Raw genomic sequence first — 22,849 nt, forward strand, 5'->3', positions numbered from 1 at the left:
AAACTACGCTGCATTAGGCCTACAAATTGGGTATGGGGTGTAGAGAGATGGTGTGTTCCACTGTAGAGAGATGGTGTGTTCCACTCCAAGGTGTTCCCCAAGTTTCCTCTCCATTGCTTCGATCTTCCGGCTCTCGTTTAGTAGTTGTTGGAAACTACGCTGCATTAGGCCTACAAATTGGGTATGGGGTGTAGAGAGATGGTGTGTTACACTCCAAGGTGTTCCCCAGGTTTCCTCTCCATTGCTTCGATCTTCCGGCTCTCGTTTAGTAGTTGTTGGAAACTACGCTGCATTAGGCCTACAAATTGGGTATGGGGTGTAGAGAGATGGTGTGTTACACTCCAAGGTGTTCCCCAGGTTTCCTCTCCATTGCTTCGATCTTCCGGCTCTCGTTTAGTAGTTGTTGGAAACTACGCTGCATTGGGCCTACAAATTGGGTATGGGGTGTAGAGAGATGGTGTGTTCCACTCCAAGGTGTTCTCCAGGTTGCCTTTCCTGAGCTTCGATCTTCCGGCTCTCGTTTAGTAGTTGTTGGAAACTACGCTGCATTAGGCCTACAAATTGGGTGTGGGGTGTAGAGAGATGGTGTGTTACACTCCAAGGTGTTCCCCAGGTTTCCTCTCCATTGCTTCGATCTTCCGGCTCTCGTTTAGTAGTTGTTGGAAACTACGCTGCATTAGGCCTACAAATTGGGTATGGGGTGTAGAGAGATGGTGTGTTCCACTGTAGAGAGATGGTGTGTTCCACTCCAAGGTGTTCCCCAGGTTTCCTCGCCAATGCTTCGATCATCATGCTCTCGTTTAGTAGTTGTTGGAAACTACGCTGCATTAGGCCTACAAATTGGGTATGGGGTGTAGAGAGATGGTGTGTTCCACTCCAAGGTGTTCTCCAGGTTGCCTTTCCTGAACTTCTATCTTCAGGCTCTCATTAAATTGTGGTTAAACGGAACAACTGCATTTGGCGTACTAGTTGGTTTGGGGCCTACTATCGGTGTCTGCCGCTCCTTGCTGTTCTCCTGGTTTCCTGTCCTGAAATTCCGTTTTCAGGCGCTCGTTAAGTAGTTGTTAATGTTAGACTGCATTTGGCCTACTAGTTGGGTTGGGGCCTACTATCGGTGTCTGCCACTCCTTGCTGTTCTCCTCCACTGAACAAAGCTGTGCCGCCTGTTTACTACTGTTGCCAATTTTGAACTTCATTTCGACTACTTACTGATTTGGGCCTACTCTCTGTGTCAGCCTCTCATTCCAGTTGTCCTCCACTGCAATGCCCCCTGATTAGTCCTGTGTTACCAATTTTGAACTGCATTTAGCCCACTTTATTCTTTGGGCCTATATCTGTGTTTCCTCCTCATCCTGCCCATTGCCCAGCCAGTGATAGATGAGTCTGCTGGTACATTGACCCATAACGCAACATTTCCCGTGCACGCTACACTGCAAGATTGTGACCCTGCTGAAAGTCAGGTCCCCCTTCCCGCATACCATACCACCTTACACGGGGACAAACAGGAAGGTGCAGATGAAAGTGCAGGTTCCTTCATCAGGTGGGGGGAGGAATACTAGTTGGCGACGTCACTGGCACAGGGCCTCTCATGGTACGCAAAAGTGTTGCTGCCGATGGGAGGCGCCCCCGCCGTGCAAACACACCGCTGTACTTTGAGGGGCCCTGTGCCAGTGCCAATGCCAACGAGTGGGCCCCCCCTGCTTGCTCAGGTTCACAGCACTTGCAAAGTTGAAATACTTACCTCTCCCTGCTCCACTGCCGTGACGTGGTCCAGATTTCCTGGGCCCACTAATTACTTGAACCAGCCCTACCCACCACAACTTTAGCCAAATGACCCCCAATTTCAAATGCCTTCCAATTATTATAAGGTAAATTACGCTTGACAAGCTTCATTAAGAAGAATGGATGGTTTTGACATTAAAATGGGCACTCTAGGTGTTTTCCTGGCCCCCACTCACTGCCGACTATGCTGCCCCATTGACTTGCATTGGGTTTCGTGTTTCGGTCGATCCCGACTTTACGTCATAATCGGGCGATTTCACTCGACCCGACTTTTGAGATAGTCGGGTTTCGCGAAACCCGGCTCGACTCTAAAAAGGTCAAGGTCGCTCAACTCTAATTATAACCAGTACTGTTTGGCAGCATCCAGCTTTTCTCCTCCTGAGCATGCCCAAGGGAAGACCTCTTATTGGAGATCTGGGGTAACATGCTCAGGTCCTGTAGCAGCTCCTATTGGTCCACTAGGAAGGTCCTGAACTGCTGCAGCTATAAAAGGTTCGCATGGCTGTAAGGCCATGCGCTAGTATCATTTGTGTTTGGCAGTTGCCAGTAGATACTCTGCCACAGTGTATATAAGTGGTGTGAGTCTGTTTAGCCTTAGGGCTGTACACTCAAGCAGGCAGCTAGTGTCAGTGGGGGCAATTAGCCTTGGCTTAGCATCTGGTTCCTTCATGTGTGCAGTTAGCACAGAAGATTTCTAGAGCAAGCACAACTTTTAGTTAGGGTTTTAGTCCTTGTGTACAGCGCGACCCTGTGAGGCAACAGAGCTCGCTTTCATTTCACATGGGGTGAAGTTTAACTCACGTGTGAGCTCAGTGTCCCGGGCTGTGAACGCATCACATATCTATCACCATATTACTTGGTGCATTCTGCTAGCCCTAACAGCATACTAGCACCAGGGTCTTGGTAGTAATGGCGGACGAACAGCAACTGCTGCGGTACATCCAGCAGCTGGAGGGCAGTTAGGTGGCTGTCAAGCGCACAACCTCAGCTGTGGATGTTTCCGCCATAGCTGTTCAGGCAGCAAGCGTGGCTGCAGCTAGTTTGTCCACTGCCACCCCTGTTCCGACCCTATTTCCATATTACTCTGTGCATTCCGCTAGCCCTAACTATATATATATATATATATTGTAGGGGTTCCACTCACTCAGCTGCGACGGCTGACACTCAGGAGGCAGGTTCCTTTAAAGTTCACTGGGTTTATTGCTCCATAAACCATATGACAAAACAACAGAAAGCAAATAGCCTTTGGTTCAGGCAAAGAAAAAACAAGTGTCCAGTTCATCCGGCTCAGTCCTGAAGCCGTAACACACTCAGGAGGGTTTCACCTCCACACATATCTCCCATCGATTAGACACCCTTTAGCCACGCTACATACCTCCCCCCTCTGCCTAAAGCCGTGGGGCTTGGCACTTTCTCCCACTAGACAAGGGATTCTTGACAGGGCATCAGCATTACCGTGCAGCTTTCCGGCCCTATGTTCCACATGGAAACAGAAGTCCTGCAGGGCTAAGAACCAACGGGTGACCCTAGCATTTCTACCCTTCGTTTCCCTCATCCACCTAAGTGGGGCATGGTCGGATATCAGTCTAAATTTACGTCCCAGCAAATAGTATCGTAATGTGTCGACTGCCCATTTTATGGCCAAGCACTCCTTTTCAACGACTGAGTAGTTCTTTTCAGACGAGGACAGCTTCCTACTCAGATAGAGAACAGGATGCTCCTCTCCATGTAGTTCTTGGGAAAGGACTGCTCCCACCCCAACATCTGAGGCATCTGTTTGAAGAATAAACTCTTTCTTGAGGTTTGGGGCCATCAGAACGGGTTGCTTACATAAAGCCTCTTTCATTTCTTGGAAGGCTGAATCTGTTTCTTTGGACCACTTAACCATTACTGATTTTGTCCCTTTTAGCAGGTCAGTCAGAGGCGCCGCCATTGTGGCGAAGTTTGGGATGAACCTCCTGTAATATCCCACGATTCCCAGGAAGGCTTTAACTTGCTTCTTGGAAACTGGTTTTGGCCATGTTTGAATTGCCTCCACTTTACTGATTTGGGGTTTTATTTCTCTATGACCCACTATGTATCCAAGGTACTTAGCTTCTTCTTTACCCAATGCACACTTCTTCGGGTTTATTGTAAATCCGGCCTCTCTTATAGCATCAAACACCGCTTGGACTTTCTCCAGATGACTCTCCCAGTCCGGGCTAAAGATGACGATATCATCTAGGTACGCAGCAGCGTATGCCTTGTGGGGTGCAAGGACTCTATCCATAACCCTTTGGAAGGTGGCCGGAGCTCCCTGTAGGCCAAATGGCATCCGGACATACTGGAAGCACCCATCTGGTGTAGAAAACGCCGTCTTCTCCTTGGCTTCCTGTGCCATGGGGATCTGCCAATACCCCTTCGTCAAATCCAAGGTGGTTATGTACCTGGCGGGCCCAAGCCTTTCGATGAGCTCATCAACGCGGGGCATGGGATATGCGTCGAACTTAGAGACCTCATTCAACTTCCTATAGTCGTTGCAAAATCTCCACTCCCCATCAGGTTTTGGGACCAGGACAATTGGGCTCGACCAACCGCTCTTGGATTCCTCAATGACTCCAAGCTTCAACATACGCTCCACTTCCTTGGAGACTATTTCTCGACGGGCCTCAGGAATTCTATAGGGCTTCACGTTCACGCGCACATGGGGCTCTGTCAGGACCTCATGCTCTATGACCTTCGTGTACCCAGGCAACTTGGAAAACAGGTCCCTGTTTTTCTGGAGTAACTCCCGGCATTGCTGTTTCTGGGACTCCGATAGCGTCTCCGCTATAGTAACCGCTCCAACCTCATCTTCTGGGTTGCTTAACAACGATGGAGTTACTGTCGGCTCTCTATCTTGCCACGGCTTGATAAGGTTGACATGGTATACTTGGAATGGTTTCCGTCTTCCTGGTTGGTGAATTTTATAGTTTACTTCACCAAGTTTCTCGACAACCTCATATGGCCCTTGCCATTTGGCCAAGAACTTGCTTTCCACTGTCGGAACTAACACAAGAACTCGGTCTCCCGGATTGAATTGCCTCACTCTTGCAGACCGGTTGTAGACCCTGGCCTGAGCTTCTTGTGCTTGGAGAAGGTGTTCTTTCACGATAGGCATCACCTTTGCAATCCTCTGCTGCATCAGGGCCACATGCTCAATGACGCTTCTGTGGGGCGTGACTTCGGCTTCCCAGGTTTCCTTGGCTATATCCAGGAGTCCTCGTGGATGTCGGCCATACAGAAGCTCAAACGGTGAGAAACCTGTGGAGGCCTGTGGAACTTCACGAATGGAAAACATCAAATAGGGTAAGAGACAATCCCAGTCTCTACCGTCTTTTTCTATAGCTTTTCTCAGCATGCTCTTCAGTGTCTTGTTAAATCTCTCAACAAGGCCATCTGACTGGGGATGGTACACCGAGGTCCTCAACTGGGAGATCTTCAGGGCTTTGCATAACTGCCTCATCACCTTGCTCATGAAAGGTGTACCCTGGTCAGTCAGGATCTCCTTTGGCAGACCTGTCCGGGAAAAGACATGGACCAACTCGCGGGCTATGCTTTTTGAGGAAGAATTTCTCAAGGGAATGGCCTCAGGATAGCGTGTGGCATAGTCCAGGATGACTAATATATACTGATGGCCCCGAGCTGATTTAACTAAGGGACCGACCAAGTCCATGGCAATTCTCTCGAACGGTACCTCAATAATGGGCAGTGGCACAAGGGGGTTCCGGAAATGAGGAGTAGGAGCAGTTAGCTGACATGTAGGGCAGGACCTGCAATAGTTCACTATTTCCCGGTGACACCCAGGCCAATAGAACCTCTGCACAACCCGTTCCTGTGTTTTTTCCACCCCTAGGTGTCCACCCAAGATGTGTGAATGGGCCATGTCCAACACCTTCCGTCTATATGGACCCGGCACTAGCAACTGCTCTACCAACTCCTCCCTTATTTTCGTGACCCGGTACAACAACTCCCTGCTCATTAGAAAATGGGGAAATCTTGTGTCTGCCCCCGGCTCCTGTACCACCCCGTCAATAACTGTGACATTATTAAAGGCTTCCCTCAGAGTGGGGTCCCTATGTTGGGCAGTCCCAAAATTTTCACCGGATACCTCTAACTCCAGAATGTCAGATGCAGGGGACACTTCCTCCTCATCTCCAGCCAGGACACAAAAAGGAAACCTGTCTGACTCTGGGTGTGGCACCACCCTTCCAGGGTTCACTGGTTCCCTACTCTTGCTAGGGAGCTCAGAACCTTTCCCCCACAAGTCCCAAAACAAACAGAAATCCCGGCCAATAATTATAGGGTGCAACAAGTCCTGAACGACGCCGACTATGTGGGACTCCGTGCCACATGTCGTTTCAATGTTCACACTGGCCACAGGGTAGTCCTTTGCATCCCCATGTATGCACCGCACTCCGACCTTCTTTCCCGGGAGCAGGTGGAGAGGAAAAGTGGCCCTCACCAGGGTCACTAGGCTCCCCGAGTCTAACAGTGCCGTTACTGCTCGACCGTTCACCTTTACGGGACACGCTTGAGGTCCCTCGTTGGGCGGAGAGTTCACACTGCAGGCTGGATACGCATAGTATGAACAACGGCGTCCCATGCTACAGTCCATCTGCTCAGTGGTCTGGGAACATCGGGCAGCTATATGTCCTGGCTTGTGGCACCTCCAACAAATAATATCACCCGTAGGGACCTTGGGCACCACCTCCCCCGCCCTTGGTGACCTTGGACGCGCCACCCCTTTTTGGGACTCAGCTGCCTTCTGGGACCCCCAGTACGGCATGGGCTGCCTCCCGAAGGAGCCTTCCAACCCTTGGTATCTCTCAACCAGTCCGATCAGCTCGTCGGCATTCTGGGGATCACCCTGGGCAACCCAAGACTGTATAGGCCTCGGGAGGGAATGGACAAACCGATCCATCATCACCCGTTCTACCATCTGTGCAGGCGCAGAGGATTCTGGCTGCAGCCATTTCTGGACCAGGTGCAACAGATCAAACATTTGGGAACGAGGTGGTTTGTCCCGGTGATAGCCCCAGGAGTGAACTCGCTGTGCCCTGACAGTCAGTGTCACCCCCAAACGTGCGAGAATCTCGGCTTTCAATTTGTGATACTCTTTGGCATCCTGCAAGGTCAAATCATAGTACGCCTTCTGGGGTTCTCCCGTCAGGTATGGCGCAAGTACCTCTGCCCACTGCTCTGGCGGAAGTTTTTCCCTCTCAGCGACCCTCTCAAACATCGTCAGGAAGGCCTCAACATCATCCCCGGGAGTCATTTTCTGCAATGCGCGTCTTACCGTCTTTCGGACGTGGGTGTCATCAGCCAAACCTGGGGTTGGGGCGCTCGCCTTGCCCTGGATGGCGGTTGCCAGAAGCTGCATCTGCTGCTGGCTCTGTTGTACCTGCTGCATCAACAGCCTGTTGGTCTCTTGCTGCCTTTGCTCCTGCTGGACCAAGTGTTTCAGTAAGTCCTCCATTTTCTCCGGCAATGCTTGCTGGCTTGCAACAGCCTTGACCCAGGACATTCAAAAAATAAGCTCACTTCTCCGCTGGGAACGCTGCTCGCATGTCTACCACCAATTGTAGGGGTTCCACTCACTCAGCTGCGACGGCTGACACTCAGGAGGCAGGTTCCTTTAAAGTTCACTGGGTTTATTGCTCCATAAACAATATGACAAAACAACAGAAAGCAAATAGCCTTTGGTTCAGGCAAAGAAAAAACAAGTGTCCAGTTCATCCGGCTCAGTCCTGAAGCCGTAACACACTCAGGAGGGTTTCACCTCCACACATATCTCCCATCGATTAGACACCCTTTAGCCATGCTACAATATATATATATATATATATATATATATATATACAGCTCAAAAAAATAAAGGGAACACTTAAACAACTGAATATAACTCCAAGCAAATCAAACTTCTGTGAAATCAAACTGTCCACTTAGGAAGCAACACTGTTTGACAATCAATTTCACATGCTCTTGTGCAAATGGAATAGGCAACAGATGGAAATTATTGGCAATTATCAAGACACACTCAATAAAGGAGTGGTTCTGTAGGTGGGGAAAAGCAGACCACGTCTCAGTACCAATGCTTTCTGGCTGATGTTTTGGTCACTTTTGAATGTTGGTTGTGCTTTCACACTCGTGGCAGCATGAGATGCACTCTACAACCCACACAAGTGTCTCAGGTAGTGCAGCTCATCCAGGATGGTACATCAATGCAAGCTGTGGCAAGAAGGTTTGCTGTGTCTGTCAGTGTAGTGTCCAGAGGCTGGAGGCGCTACCAGGTGACAGGCCAGTACATAAGGATATATGGAGGGGGCCATAGGAGGGCAACAACCCAGCAGCAGGACGACTACCTCAGCCTTTGTGCAAAGAGGAACAGGAGGAGGACAGCCAGAGCCCTGTAAAATGACCTCCAGCAGGCCACAAATGTGCATCTGTCTGCACAGGCAGTTAGAAACCGACTCCAAGAGGATGATCTGAGTGCACGATGTCCACAGATGAGGGTTGTGCTCACAGCCCAATACTGTGCAGAACACTTTGCATTTGCCACAGAACACCAGGATTGGCAAATTCTCCACTGGCGCCCTGTGCTCATCACAGATGAAAGCAGGTTCACACTGAGCTCATGTGACAGAAGTGACAGAGTCTGAAGACACAGTGGAGAGAGATCTGCTGCCTGCAACATTCTTCAGCATGACTGGTTTAGCAAAAGTCAGTAATGGTGTGGGGTGGCATTTCTTTGGAGGGCCACACAGCCCTCCATGTGCTTGCCAGAGGTAGCCTGACTGCCATTAGGTACCAAGATAAGATCCTCAGATCCCTTGTGAGACCATATGCTGGTGCGGTTGGCCCTTGGTTCCTCCTAATGCAGTACAATGCCAGACCACATGTGGCTGGAGTGTGTCAGTAGTTCCTGCAAGATGAAGGCATTGAAGCTATGGACTGGTCTGCTCGTTCTCCAGAACTTAATCCGATTGAACACATCTGGGGCATCAGGTCTCGCATCATCTACCAACATCAAGTTGCACCACAGACTATCCAGGAGTTGGAGGATGCTTTAGTCCATGTTTGGGAGGAGATCCCTCAGAAGACCATCCCCTGCCTCATTAGGAGCATGCCCATGCACTGTAGTGAAGTCATACAGGCACGTGGAGGCCACACACACTACTGAGCATCATTTCCTTGTGTTGAGGCATTTCCACTGAAGTTGGATTATCTTGTAACTTCATTTTCCACTTTCATTTTGAGCATCATTCCAACTCCAAACCTCCGTGGGATATTATTTGTGATTTACATGGATAATGTTTAGGTTTTATTGTTCTCAACACATCCCACTATGTAATGAATAAATATTTACAACTGGAATATTTCATTCAGTGATATCTAGGATGTGGGATTTAAGTGTTTCCTTTACTTTTTTGAGCAGTGTATATCTATCTATCGATCTATCTATACATACAGTAGATATATATATGTATATATATAGTTAAGCAGTGGGTGATAGCACGGGGCCTAATTGTTAATTCTTTTATTTCTATAGAATAAAATAAACAGATTACTAGAACAAAATAATCATTATGAAACAGCAACTTTTTTACAGAGAGTAACACAGCACAATGGCAATATTTTAGTTGTATGGTATATTACAGCTTTACTTTTCAGTCTTTTTTGCTACTTTTGAAATATATTGCAAAATAATATATATATTACAAAAATATTTTATGTTAAATGCATATTACTATCCTTGTAAACTATCGTTAAAATAAAAAGAAAAAAAAAAAGACACTGATTTGGGACTATAAAGCCGACCATCATGAGCCATGAATTAGTAATGATACTAATATAAAAATGTCTTTTAAGATTTGTTATTCCCATAAATGTAATCTGGCATTACGCAGAATAGTGCGCATTTTAGTAATATTTTTTCTGACAAATTACTGCAAGTGTAATTTGACTTTCAATGTTTCTTTTCTGTGCAAATAATGTTCCATCTGGCTTATAATATATAAATGTAAAATCTGTCATTTCTAACATATGTAAACTCTCTGTATTACTGTATATACTCGAGTATAAGCCGACCCGAGTATAAGCCGACCCCCCTAATTTTGCCACAAAAAACTGGGAAAACTTATTGACTCGAGTATAAGCCTAGGGTGGAAAATGCAGCAGCTACCGGTGAATTTCAAAAATAAAAATAGATGCTCCATACTGTTCATTATGGCCCCATAGCTGTGCCATATAGTGCTCTGCACCGTTCATTATTTCCCCATAGATGTACCATAGAAAGCTGTGCCATATAGTGCTCTGCACCGTTCATTATTGCCACATAGCTGTGCCATATAGTGCTCTGCACTGTTCATTATTGCCCCATAGCTGTGCCATATAGTGCTCTGCACCGTTCATTCTTGCCCCATAGCCGTGCCATATAGTGCTCTGCACCGTTCATTGTTGCCCCATAGCTGTGCCATATAGTGCTCTGCGCCGTTCATTATTGCCCCACAGCTGTGCCATATAGTGCTCTGCGCCGTTCATTATTGCCCCATAGCTGTGCCATATAGTGCTCTGCGCCGTTCATTATTGCCCCATAGCTGTGCCATATAGTGCTCTGCACCGTTCATTATTGCCCCATAGCTGTGCCATATAGTGCTCTGCGCCGTTCATTATTGCCCCATAGCTGCCATATAGTACTCTGCGCCGTTCATTATTGCCCCATAGCTGTGCCATATAGTGCTCTGCGCCATTCATTATTGCCCCATAGCTGCCATATAGTGTTCTGCACCATTCATTATTGCCCCATGGCTGCCATATAGTGCTCTGCGCCGTTCAGTATTGCCCCATAGCTGTGCCATATAAAGCTGTGCCATTGCTGCTGCAATAAAAAAAAAATGCCATACTCACCTCGCTGCTTGCAGCTCCCAGCGTCTCGTCCTGGCGTCTCTCTGCACTGACTGATCAGGCAGAGGGCGCCGCGCACACTATATGCGTCATCGCACCCTCTGACCTGCACAGTCAGAGCAAGAGGACACGAAGACAGAGCGACGCCCGACAGGTGGAACGCGGACAGGTGAATATTACATACTTACCTGCTCCCGGCGTCCCGCTCCCTCTGCGTGTCACACGGTCTTCGGTGCCGCAGCCTCTTCCTCTATCAGCGGTCACCGGCACTGCTGATTAGAGAAATGAATATGTGGCTCCACCTCTATGGGAGGTGGAGCCGCATATTCATTTCTCTAATCAGCGGTCCCACGTGACCACTGAACAGGGGAAGAGCTGCAACACCGAAGACCGTGGAAAGGCAGAGGGAGCGTCAGGACCGCCGGGACTAGGTGAGTATGCCTCAGCGCCATCTCCCCCTCACCTGCCGACCCTGCCGCCCACCGTGACTCGAGTATAAGCCGAGAAGGGCACTTTCAACCCAAAATTTTGGGATGAAAATCTCGGCTTATACTCGAGTATATACGGTATATTTTGTTTTACTTTGAACAGTTATTATATTGAAACCATTAAAAGCATGCTAGCTTTTATTAAATTGCATTAGGATTTAGTTTTTTTTCAAACTGATGATGGCTTGTGGAAATAATCTGGCAGAAAAAAACAAAAGCTCCTAAAATGTATCAATGGATTAGCATTTAGGTACTTTGCTGAGGAGCCCTCAGCCAGCAAGTAATTTCCCTGAAGCAGCCACTGCAAAAGAAATGTAGTATTACATGGCAGCTATTCGGTACAATGGTCATTCATGTAATGTAAGAATGGTTCCAGCCTGCAAGAATGAAAGCTAGGAGGGTGAACGTTCTTCTATGATGTTCATGTGCCCTAAAGACATTTTTGTCTTATGCTAGGAACACATTACATTCAACAGTGATTTAATGGCTTCCTTCTGAGGCCTCCACCTGTTTTTCAAGTCACAAAAACATCATGGACTACGTTCTTATAACCATCTCAAAGGACAGAAACTGAAACAAAGGAGCATAAATGGAGTTTATTTGAATTATATTTGTCTCATAAATGGCTTCATTAGGGACACATTTGAGTCCCATTTTTAATGGATTCAGATGGAAACCCTGGACAGAAGCCATAAAACCATTGCTGGGCACAGTGGATACTAAAGGTACCGTCACATTTAGCGACGCTGCAGCGATCAAGACAATGATGCCGATCGCTGCAGCATTACTGTGTGGTCGCTGGAGAGCTGTCACACAGACAGCTCTCCAGGGACCAACGATGCCGAAGTCCCCGGCTAACCAGGGTAAACATCGGGTTACTAAGTGCAGTGACATCGTTGGTCGGAGCAGAAAGGCCAGAACTTTATTTTCGTCGCTGGATCTCCCGCAGACATCACTGAATCGGCGTGTGTGACGCCGATTCAGCAATGTCTTCACTGGCAATCAGGGTAAACATCGGGGGACGCGACAGACACCGGAATGTAAGTATGTAGTGTTTTTTTTTTTACATTTACACTGGTAACCAGGGTAAACATCGGGTTACTAAGCGCGGCCCTGCACTTAGTAACCCGATGTTTACCCTGGTTACCAGTGAAAACATCGCTGAATCAGCGTCACACACGCCGATTCAGCGATGTCTGCGGGAGATCCAGCGATGAAATAAAGTTCTGTCTCCGACCAACGATGTCACAGCAGGATCCTGATCGCTGCTGCGTGTCAAACACAACGATATCGCTATCCAGGACGCTGCAACGCCACGGATCGCTAGCGATATCGTTGTAAAATTGTTCAGTGTGAAGGTACCTTTAGCCTTAATGAGACAAACACTTTAAGGAAGTGATGAACTAGCTCCACCTAAAGCCCATGGACAAAAGTAGAGAAGCACAAAAATTAAAGAAAAAAAAACAAACAAATGTAACAAATCTCCATCAACAGTTTGTTAATGGTTTTCAGTCAATTACTGGAGATTATTATGCAAAAGACTGAATTAAATTGCAATTTAAACACTAAAACCACCTTATTAACTATTATTGTTAATTTTTATTTAAAAAAAAAATGAAATTCGTTGTGCCACAGTCATAATTTATCCTCCATATGCAGGACTGCTTGAAAATAGCCTTGGAGAGAGCTGAAACGTTGCTGTATTCATGGTAAATACGTTTGCCGAATTTACTTATAGCTGCTGAAAAGCTAGGATTTAATTACAAGAGGTTTGGAGGTTTGTAGTGTTGAGCGAACATGCTCGGATAAGGTGTTATCCAAGCACTCTAATAGAGTGTCTTCTACATGCTCGAATACTATGTTTCAGTCACTGCAGCTGCATTTCTCATAGCTGTTCGACAGCCGCAACACATGTAGGGATTGCCAACCAAACAGGAAATCCTTGCATGTGTTGTGGCAGTCGAAGAGCCGTGAGAAATACAGCCGTGGCAACTCGAACATAGTATTCGAGCACGCCGAAGATACTCTGCTAGCTCCCAAGCGTGCTCGGATAACACCTGTCACATTCGATTAACATTAGTGGTTTGTACACAGAATAAGTGTTGCTGAGGACCCCCCAGTCATGAGAATAGGGTCCTGTGTGGCTCATTTGAATGTTGAAATGCTTAAACATTTGCACAGTTGTTCTTTCTAAAATGTATCGAAGTAATGGAGGTTGTTAAATTAATTGCTTTCTCTATCTTTGAATGAATGACTTATTTGAATGAAGCTGTAGACTTCATGTTCAGCCACTGACCAATTCCAATGGGTGACGTCAGTGTGCCGTTCTTGTCATCAGTGAAATGGCAGTGGTACCCCCAGGAATTAGCAAATAACCTCCTAGGTAATACACTGGAATTGATGCCCAACTAGCTTATCTATATTTTCAAAGATGTGAGGTTTTATGTTTTTTACCTACATGGTTAATAAGTAAGGATGCAAGGATGTCAGCAAGGAAGGGTTCATTTACACTGCAAGATTATTGTGAGCTAACGTTCCCAGGAACACTTGCTTCACAGTGATCTTACAGTGTAAACCGGCTGCTATTCACAACATGAATGAGCATTTTACATTTTTTTGCTCAAAAGATCAAAGTTCTAGGCAGCACATTGTCATGTGTAAACAAGACTCCCACTGCCAAGAAAAATGTCGGCCTATACACATTGCACACTCAGATTGCTCAGTGCTCATTGTGTAAACAGGCTGTTAATTCACTGTAGATCAGCATCGGCGGTTGATTAAGGTACTGTCACACTAGACGATATCGCTAGCGATCCGTGACGTTGCAGCGTCCTCGCTAGCGATATCGTCCAGTGTGACAGGCAGCAGCGATCAGGCCCCTGCTGGGAGATCGCTGGTCGGGGAAGAAAGTCCAGAACTTTATTTCGTCGCTGGACTCCCCGTAGACATCGCTGAATCGGCGTGTGTGACACCGATTCAGCGATGTATTCACTGGTAACCAGGGTAAACATCGGGTAACTAAGCGCAGGGCCGCGCTTAGTAACCCGCTGTTTACCCTGGTTACCAGCGTAAAAAAACAAACAGTACATACTTACATTCAGCTGTCTGTCCCTTGCCGTCTGGTTCCTGCCTGCTGGCCCTAGTGAAAGCAGAGCACAGCCACAGCGGTGAGTCACCGCTGTGTGACTCACCGCTGTGCTGTGCTTTCACTTTCACTTTACGGCCAGCAGTCAGTGCAGGAACCAGACGGCAAGGGACAGACAGCTGAATGTAAGTATGTAGTATTTGTTTTTTTACGCTGGTAACCAGGGTAAACATCGGGTTACTAAGCGCGGCCCTGCGCTTAGTTACTCGATGTTTACCCTGGTTACCGGGGACCTCGGGATCGTTGGTCGCTGGAGAGCTGTCTGTGTGACAGCTCTCCAGCGACCAAACAGCGACGCTGCAGCGATCCGGATCGTTGTCGGTATCGCTGCAGCGTCGCTAAGTGTGACGGTACCTTTAGTCATGCCAGTCACTTGTTGAAAGTGGATCCTAAGGGCCTATACACATTAGAACACACCAAGTTGATCAGCACTGGCCAGCTATCTGATGTGTGATGGACCATCCTGGTAGAACAGTTGATATTTAGATATCTGATCTTGGGGGAGAAAAGCAGCTGCCAGAGGTGTTTGACAGCTGTTTTCTCTCCTCTGCTCATTAAACTTTTAGCTGTTTGTTCATTTAGCTAAGCATTAGGATTTTTCATCCAGTATTGTAGTTAGAGAGAGGGATTTTTTTTTCCTTTTGAATTGTACATACTTTCTGCGACACTGTAAGTATGGTGACAAATAGCAGTCCTACCTGCACAACAGTTTGCAGGGTGCTTTGCATCTCACCCAGTGTTGCTTTACAAAGGATGCAAGGTCATCTCATACAGACAGCTGACACATCGTCAAATCTTATTAAGTAACCAAGGGATGACTCACAGGGCCATTCCCAGTAATCAGCTTTACAGTATGTGAACAATGGTCACTGTAGCAAAGCAAATTGTTTGCAAGTCTGAGTTAAATCGAATAGACACTTCTTGGTGAGTAGTTTTGGAACAGTGAATATTGCATTTTCTGATCTCTTCTTGACATGGCCTATGTGAATTGTGCATTCAGAATATAGGATGAGTTGATTTACCTACCGAGCATAACTGTGCAAATCTATTGCAATCACTGATAAAGCATCATCTGGCAACAAAAGTAAAAATGTATTCCTTTCAAGCAGCGTATGCTTACAAACATTTGCGTTGAGAGAAGCCTACCTGTGCTTCCTGCGGAACCTGGGCTGCATCAATTCTCTCCGAAATATAGGCTGTCAGCTGTCTGTCAGTGGTGCCAAGAGACTCTTGAATTAAGCGAATGGCTTTGTCAATCTCCTGGGCAGACTGAATACTTTGTTCAAGAACCTTTTGTCTCCTTACAGCCTGTAATGATAAAAGAAAAATGTTATTTTCTCATTCATCAAGTTCATTTGCAGGAAAACATACGTAATTTAGGCAAACACCTTTTTATAAGATGAACTACGCTGACTTTTGCCACTCATTCAGTCTGTCTTAGATATATTCTTATAATAGCAGAAATACTTATTTAACCAGAGATATAGCAATTTGTAATGTAGGCACTGACAGAAGCCTTATTGCAGCATAACTGTAAAGCACTGCTAAAATTGTTAAAAGGAACCTCTTCTGAATCTTGTAATCTTCCGTTCTGAGGCCTATCCCACTTCTTCCTGATCTCATTATGTAGTTCAAGAGATTTCATGTACTGAGAATAGGGTCACGGTCACTCCGAGCCAGAGTAAGCTAGTGAAATGACTAACTGGAGCAAAAGAAAAGAAATGAAGATACTAGAGATGACAGATGCCATTAAAACAATAGCTAAAAAGATTTGAGAAAACTTACAATTGCTACAATAGCTTTATTTAACAATTTAACATTCGGGTTCCTACATACTATGGTGTTATAATATTTGTATCTCTTTCTTTGCATGTCTTTTTGTATCTGTATTGCTTTTGTTTCCATCTGACATGTAATAAAAAAAAGAGAATTAGAAGTAAAAAAAGGTGCAAAATCAAATAAAAATAACATAACTTTAACCCCCTACATGACCGGAGGTATTTTCGTTTTTGCATTTTCGTTTATTGCTCCCATTCTTCCCACAGCTGAAATTGTTTATTGTTTTGTCTAATTGGCAATGTGAAGGCTTGTTTTTTGTGGTACAAGTTGTACTTTTGAACGACACCATTGGTTTTAACATATCTTGTTATGGGAAAATTAAAAAAAATTCCAAGTGCGGTGAAGTTGCAAAAAAAAGTGCAATTCCATAGTTGCTTTTTTTATGTAGTTTATTAAATGCTAAAATTGATCAGCCATTATGATTTTCCTAGTCCTTACGAGTTCATGGACACCAAACATGTCTAGCTTCTTTTTTATTTAAATGGTGAAAAAAATACAGGGGTGAGGGATTATTTTTGTGCAAATCAAAAAAATTCCGGCACTCCAAATGTCTGCAATTTAGATTTATTTTTATTGCAATCCCAAATTTATAACGTTTCGGTCTGTTACTTAGACCTTCCTTAGATGGATTGCTGAAGGGTGAAGGTGCCAATCGTAAGCAGCGCGTGGAAGAGAATAAGCTCCTATGAGGAAACAGCGCTCAAACAGGGATTATTTTTGTGCGCCAAGCTGACATTTGTATTGAATCCATTTTGGTGTAGATACAATCTTTTCATCACCCATTATTGCATTTTATTGCAATGCAACACCGACCAAAAAAACAATTCTGGCGTTTTACATTTTTTTCTCCTTACGCCGTTTACCAGTCGGGTTAATCCTTGTTTTATATTGATAGATCGGGCGATTATGAATGCAATGATACCGAATATGTGTATGGTTTTATTATTGTTTTATTTTGAATGGGGTGAAAGAGGGGTGATTTGAACTTTTATATTTTTTTTAGTTTTTTTTTAAACTTTTTTTTACTTTTTGCATGTTTTAATAGTCTCCATGGGAGATTAGAAGCTGCAGTAGTCTGATCGGCTCTGCTACATATAAGCGATGATCAGATCGCCTGTATGTAGCAGAAATGCTCACTTGCTCTGTGTCGGTGCTCATAGCAATCCGGCTATTACAACCATAGATGTCTGCTGAAACATCTGGTTGTCATGCCAAGCTATTGGTGACCCATGATCACGTGATGGGGTCACCGATGGGTGGGATTTTAGGTGCCATTACCAGAAGCGCGAGTAAAATGTCTCTGTCAGTGATTGACAGTGGCAATTAAACAGGTTAACAGCCATGGGTGGTTCGTGATTCCACCTGCAGCTGTTAGAGGCACATGTCAGCTGTTCAAAACAGTTGACATGTGCTGGAAAAGATGTTGGCTCTGTGCCGGAGCCCACATCAAATGCAGGGATTCCAAAGTGGGCGTACTATTACGTCCAATATCAGAAAAGGGTTACTCACATTACTTGATGCTCCCATGTCAATGTTTTCCAAATGCCACTACATTGTGCCTGATAAGTGGGCACCAGTGATGGCAAAGCATGTGCTCGAGCCAATTATTGCATTATTGGAGATGAAGGAACATAGACTAGAGGCTACAATGGAGCTCAAGAGTGGCAAGATATTTATAAGATGAGAGCTACTGTTTAGCTATTTTTTATGATTATCACATAAATCTTATAAAAGTGAATATAAGGAGCAGGGACAGAAGCTGACAACAGTGCAGATGCCAGCTTTCTTATACAGCTGACATCTGCCTCTAACAATAGCAATCAGTAACCAGTTTCAACTGCTGCTGTTTAACCTCTCAAATCCATTGTCAATTTCAGACAGCAGAATTTAATGGGCATGATACTTGTGGGGTGTCTGTTTCTGTGCCAATTGGTCTCCGCAACTTCACAATTGCCTTTGCCATGGTCACCAATGCAGTATTGCTGCGTATAATAAAATTCACTATCTCATTGGAGCTTGAACATAGGCAGGGTTTCAAGAGCTCTCCATAATAACAAATGCAACTATACACAACTATACACATCCTCCCCTGACCTTAACCCCACTGTACTACAGAACGCCACTGACTGTCTGTCTGCAGTCTCCAACATCATGTCTGCTCTCTATCTGAAACTCAACCTCTCCAAAACTGAACTTCTTCCGCTCCCGCCATCCACTAACCTCCCTAAATCTGACATTTCCCTCTCCATAGGTGGCACCATAATAACACCCCAGCAGCAGGCGCTCTGTCTGGGTGTTATGTTTGACGCCGATCTCTCCTTCACCTTCCATATACAATCTCTTGCCCACTCATGCCACTTACACCTAAAGAACATCTCTAGAATCCGCCCTTTTCTCACCATGGAAACAACAAAAACCCACACTGTCGCCCTGATCCACTCCCGCCTGGACTCCGGTAATGCTCTACTAATTGGCCTCCCCCTTACTCGACTTTCCCCTCTCCAGTCTATCCTTAATGCAGCAGCCAGGGTCGTCCACCTGGCTAATCATTACTCAGATTCATCCGCTCTTCACCAGTCGTTACAGTGGCTGCCCATTCATTACAGGATACAATTCAAAGTACTTGTTCTCACCCACAAAGTTCTCCACAGTGCGGTACCCCCATACATCTCCTCCCTCATTTTGGTCTATCGGCCTAGCCGACCGCTGCGCTCTGCAAATGACTTTCGACTAACCTCTGCACTAATCCATACCTCCCACTCCCGACTCCAAGACTTCTCCCGCGCTGCGCCAATCCTCTGGAATGCTCTACTCCAAGATATTAGGACCATCCACAATTTGCATAGTTTTAGGTGCTCGCTCAAAACACGTTTGTTCAGAGCGGCCTATCACATTCAGTAATCAAAGTCATGTTATGTTTGTGTGTGTGTGTAGCCCATTCACTATCTCCCTCTATCCCCCACCCCCTGAAGATGGCTGGACCATCATTGTAAATACATCATTGTAAATACACACCTGTGCTTTGTATCTCCCCCACCTCATTGTAGATTATAAGCTCTTACGAGCAGGGTCGTCTTATTTCGCTTTAATTATTGTATTGTTAACGTTGTTACTTATGACTGTTGTATTTGAAACTGTTAAACTGTAAAGCGATGCGGAATATGTTGGCGCAATATAAATAAAGATTATTATTATTATTAAATGCGGAAGTCTTCTGTAGCAACCCATTAGAGCCCTGTGATCATTTTATGTTGTGTTGATGGGCGCAGAATGAATGATGCACCCCATGACGGCGTGCTGTTAATACCACTGTCAGACTTTGACAGCAGCAGTTAACAGGTTTAACAATTGCTTTCGGAACAACACACCACCCACGGATCTTAGGGACACGTTCTGGCTGTAGCAAATTGCCATTTCCTGTATGTGGTGAGTTCAGCCTATGGGTCAGATCCATATACTTGCTACTAACTTGTGGCATGCATAAATGGCAGATGTAGATAAGTGTTGAAAGTAGCTCTTCCTGCAATTTTTTTCTCTAATCCTTTCTGAACATGTGTGTGATATTATATACAGTGTGGAAATAAATATTTAGTCAGCCACCAATTGTGCAAGTTCTCCCACTTAAAAAGATGAGAGAGGCCTGTTATTGACATCATAGGTAGACTACAACTATGAGAGTAAAATTGCGAAAACAAATCCAGAAAATCACCTTGTCTGATTTTGCAAGATTTATTTTGCAAATTATGGTGTAAAATAAGTATTTGCTCATTAACAAAAGTTCATCTCAATTTTTTGTTATATATCATTTGTTGGCAATCACAGAGGTCAAACATTTTCTGTAAGTCTTCACAAGGTTGGCACACACTGTTGATGGTATTTTGACCCATTCCTCATTGCAGATCTCCTCTAGAGCAGTGATGTATTGGGCCTGTCACTGGGCAACACGGATTTTCAACTCTCTCCAAAGGTTTTCTATGGGGTTGTGATCTGGAGACTGGCTAGGCCACTCCAGGACCTTCATATGCTTGTTACAAAGCCACTCCTTTGTTGCTATGGTGGTGTGCTTGGGATCATTATCATGCCGAAGGACCTACAGTATCCACGTTTCATCTTCAATGCCCTTGCTGATGGAAGGAGATTTGCACTCAAAATCTCACAATAAATGGCCCCATTCATTTTTTCATGTACACGAATCAGTCAACCTGGTCCTTTTGCAGTGAAATAGCCCCAAAGCATGATGTTGCCACTCCCAAGCTTCACAGTAGGTATGGTGCTCTTTGGATGCAACTCAGCATTCTGTCTCCTCCAAACATGATGAGTTTAGTTTCTACTAAACAGTTTCATCAGACCATATGACATTCTCCCAATACTCTTCTGGATAATCCAAATGGTCTCTTGCAAACCTCAGATGTGCCCGGACATACTGCAGTATCTGAGTCTCTGATAGTGTTACTGATGGTAGCCTTTGTTATGGTGGTCGCAGCTCTATGCAGGTCATTCACTATGTCCCCCCGTGTGGTTCTAGGATTTTTGCTCACCGTTCTTGTGATCATTTTGACTCCACGGGGTGAGATCTTGCGAGTAGCCCCTGATCGAGGGAGATTATCAGTAGTCTTGTATGTTTTCCATTTTCTTATTATTGCTCCCACAGTTGATTTTATCACACCAAGCTGCTTGCCTATTGCAGATTCAGTCTTCCCAGCCTGGTACAGGGCTACAGTTTTGTTTCTGGTGTCCTTCGATGGCTCTTTGGTCTTCACCATAGAGGAGTTTGGAGTGTGACTGTTTGAGGTTTTGGACAAGATTATTTTATACTGATAACAAGTTCAAACCGGTGCCATTACTACAGGCAATAAGTGGAGGACAGAGGAGCCTCTTAAAGAAGAAGTTACAAGTCTGTGAGAGCCAGAAATCTTGCATGTTTTTACGTGAACAAATACTTATTTTCCATCATAATTTGCTAAATAAATCTTGCCGAATCAGACAAGGTGATTTTCTGGATGTGTTTTCTCATTTTGACTCTCATAGTTGTGGTCTACCTATGATGTCAATTGCAGGCCTCGCTCATCTTTTTAATTGAGAGATCTTGCACAATTGGTGGCTGAATAAATACTTATCTTTCCCCACTGTAAGTGTATTAAAATATTTACCGATTGTAGCCTTCCCTGATTTTCAGCATTTCTCCTGTCCTCTTCTGCACCACATGTCCTCAAATCTGACTAGCCATAACATAGTATATTATGAACATATTTAGAAAGTATTAGGAGAAAAACTACTAATCTGATATCTATCAGGTGTTATGTTGGTAAGGAGACCTTGTGTGAATACAGATTATTAAATACAATTATATAGATAAATATGACACATAAACATGGTAGTCAGAAAAATCTTAAAGCATCACAAATATACTTAATATATAGATATATATATATATATACCATGTAATCTACAAAAGGATTTGTAGAGCCTATCATCAATTACTACATAGACAACGATACAAAAGATGATCAAAAGGCCAGAATCAACTCATAAAACCACAATTTTTATTGAAAAACATCATTAAAAACATATAGCCAAGGTGTACAAAAAGAGAGACAAAACACTCCATAAATCACAATCACCCATAAACACGCACAGCCACGGGTAATAAAGTTATACACAGATCTATCTGCTATGCCTTGGGAAATGGCTATTAGTACAAGTCAGTAATCCATATACTCATTCCCATAACAGGGCACTACATATAAATCTATAATTATCCAGGACGTATGTCCCAAAGTATATGCTTCCTATATGGTACACACTATAACATATGTCCCAGGCATAGGCACATCCACCACACACAATATATATCACACTCGGCCAAAAGGCCACAAAATGTAGGCAGCCATATCCATAATTACCTTAGTAGAGGAGTGGGGAGTGTGACTCTAATACCCGTAGCCGCGCGTGCGCCCCGACGCACGTTTCGGACTCCTTTTTCAAGGGGCCTTAAATACAATTATATCTACATGATAGCTAGCTTGGATTATGGCTCTCACATGTGAATAAGTTAGGATATTAGTGGATTTGGTGATGTGAATAGGATATATTATCATTAAAATCTCTCTAGAGAAAGTGTGTACAACCTTTTATTGTCCAGGGATACACTGTAAAATTGATCCAATCCTGATGTTTGTACTAAAACTTAAAGGGAATCTGTCAGGGGTTTTTTGCTTCCTCATCTGAAAGCAGCATAATGTAAGAAAAAAGTCCCAAAAACCAAAGATGTATCACTTATTTACTGGGTCTGGTACTTGTGAGACAATCAGAGTTTTTAGATTTAACATGAAACAGAGATGAGAAAGCTAACCCCACCCACAAAGGGGTCAAGAGATGCCTATTTTGTAAATATATGAGGGTTCCAGAGATGTCCATACAATTCACATTGTACCATTGATGCTATTTAGCCATCCCTTCTTCTTCACTATTTCCACTCCTATCTGACATAGAAACTGCATGCAGGCACGAACTAGACACATATAAGCTCCTGTTGAACTAGATGGTTGGAGTTGCATAAACTTGCATCACAGCCTACATGTAGACCCCCAGTTGAAGGTTTTGTGCCAATGTTCTTATGCAAATTTAAGTAATCATATCCCAGCTTAGAAGTAAGTTAACTTCTCATTGT

General features: G+C 44.8%; 1 protein-coding gene across 1 annotated transcript in view; it reads right to left on the reverse strand.

Moving 5' to 3' along the window:
- DMD (dystrophin) overlaps positions 1–22,849 on the reverse strand; it is a 4,179,683-nt gene that overhangs the window by 2,425,805 nt on the left and 1,731,029 nt on the right. The window contains exon 30 of the mRNA XM_069757653.1: positions 15,487–15,648. Coding sequence (XP_069613754.1) covers positions 15,487–15,648 — 162 coding nt within the window. The remainder of the gene's footprint in view (positions 1–15,486; positions 15,649–22,849) is intronic.

This window comes from Ranitomeya imitator, chromosome 3, assembly GCF_032444005.1.
Source record: "Ranitomeya imitator isolate aRanImi1 chromosome 3, aRanImi1.pri, whole genome shotgun sequence".
Taxonomy (NCBI): Eukaryota; Metazoa; Chordata; class Amphibia; order Anura; family Dendrobatidae; genus Ranitomeya; species Ranitomeya imitator.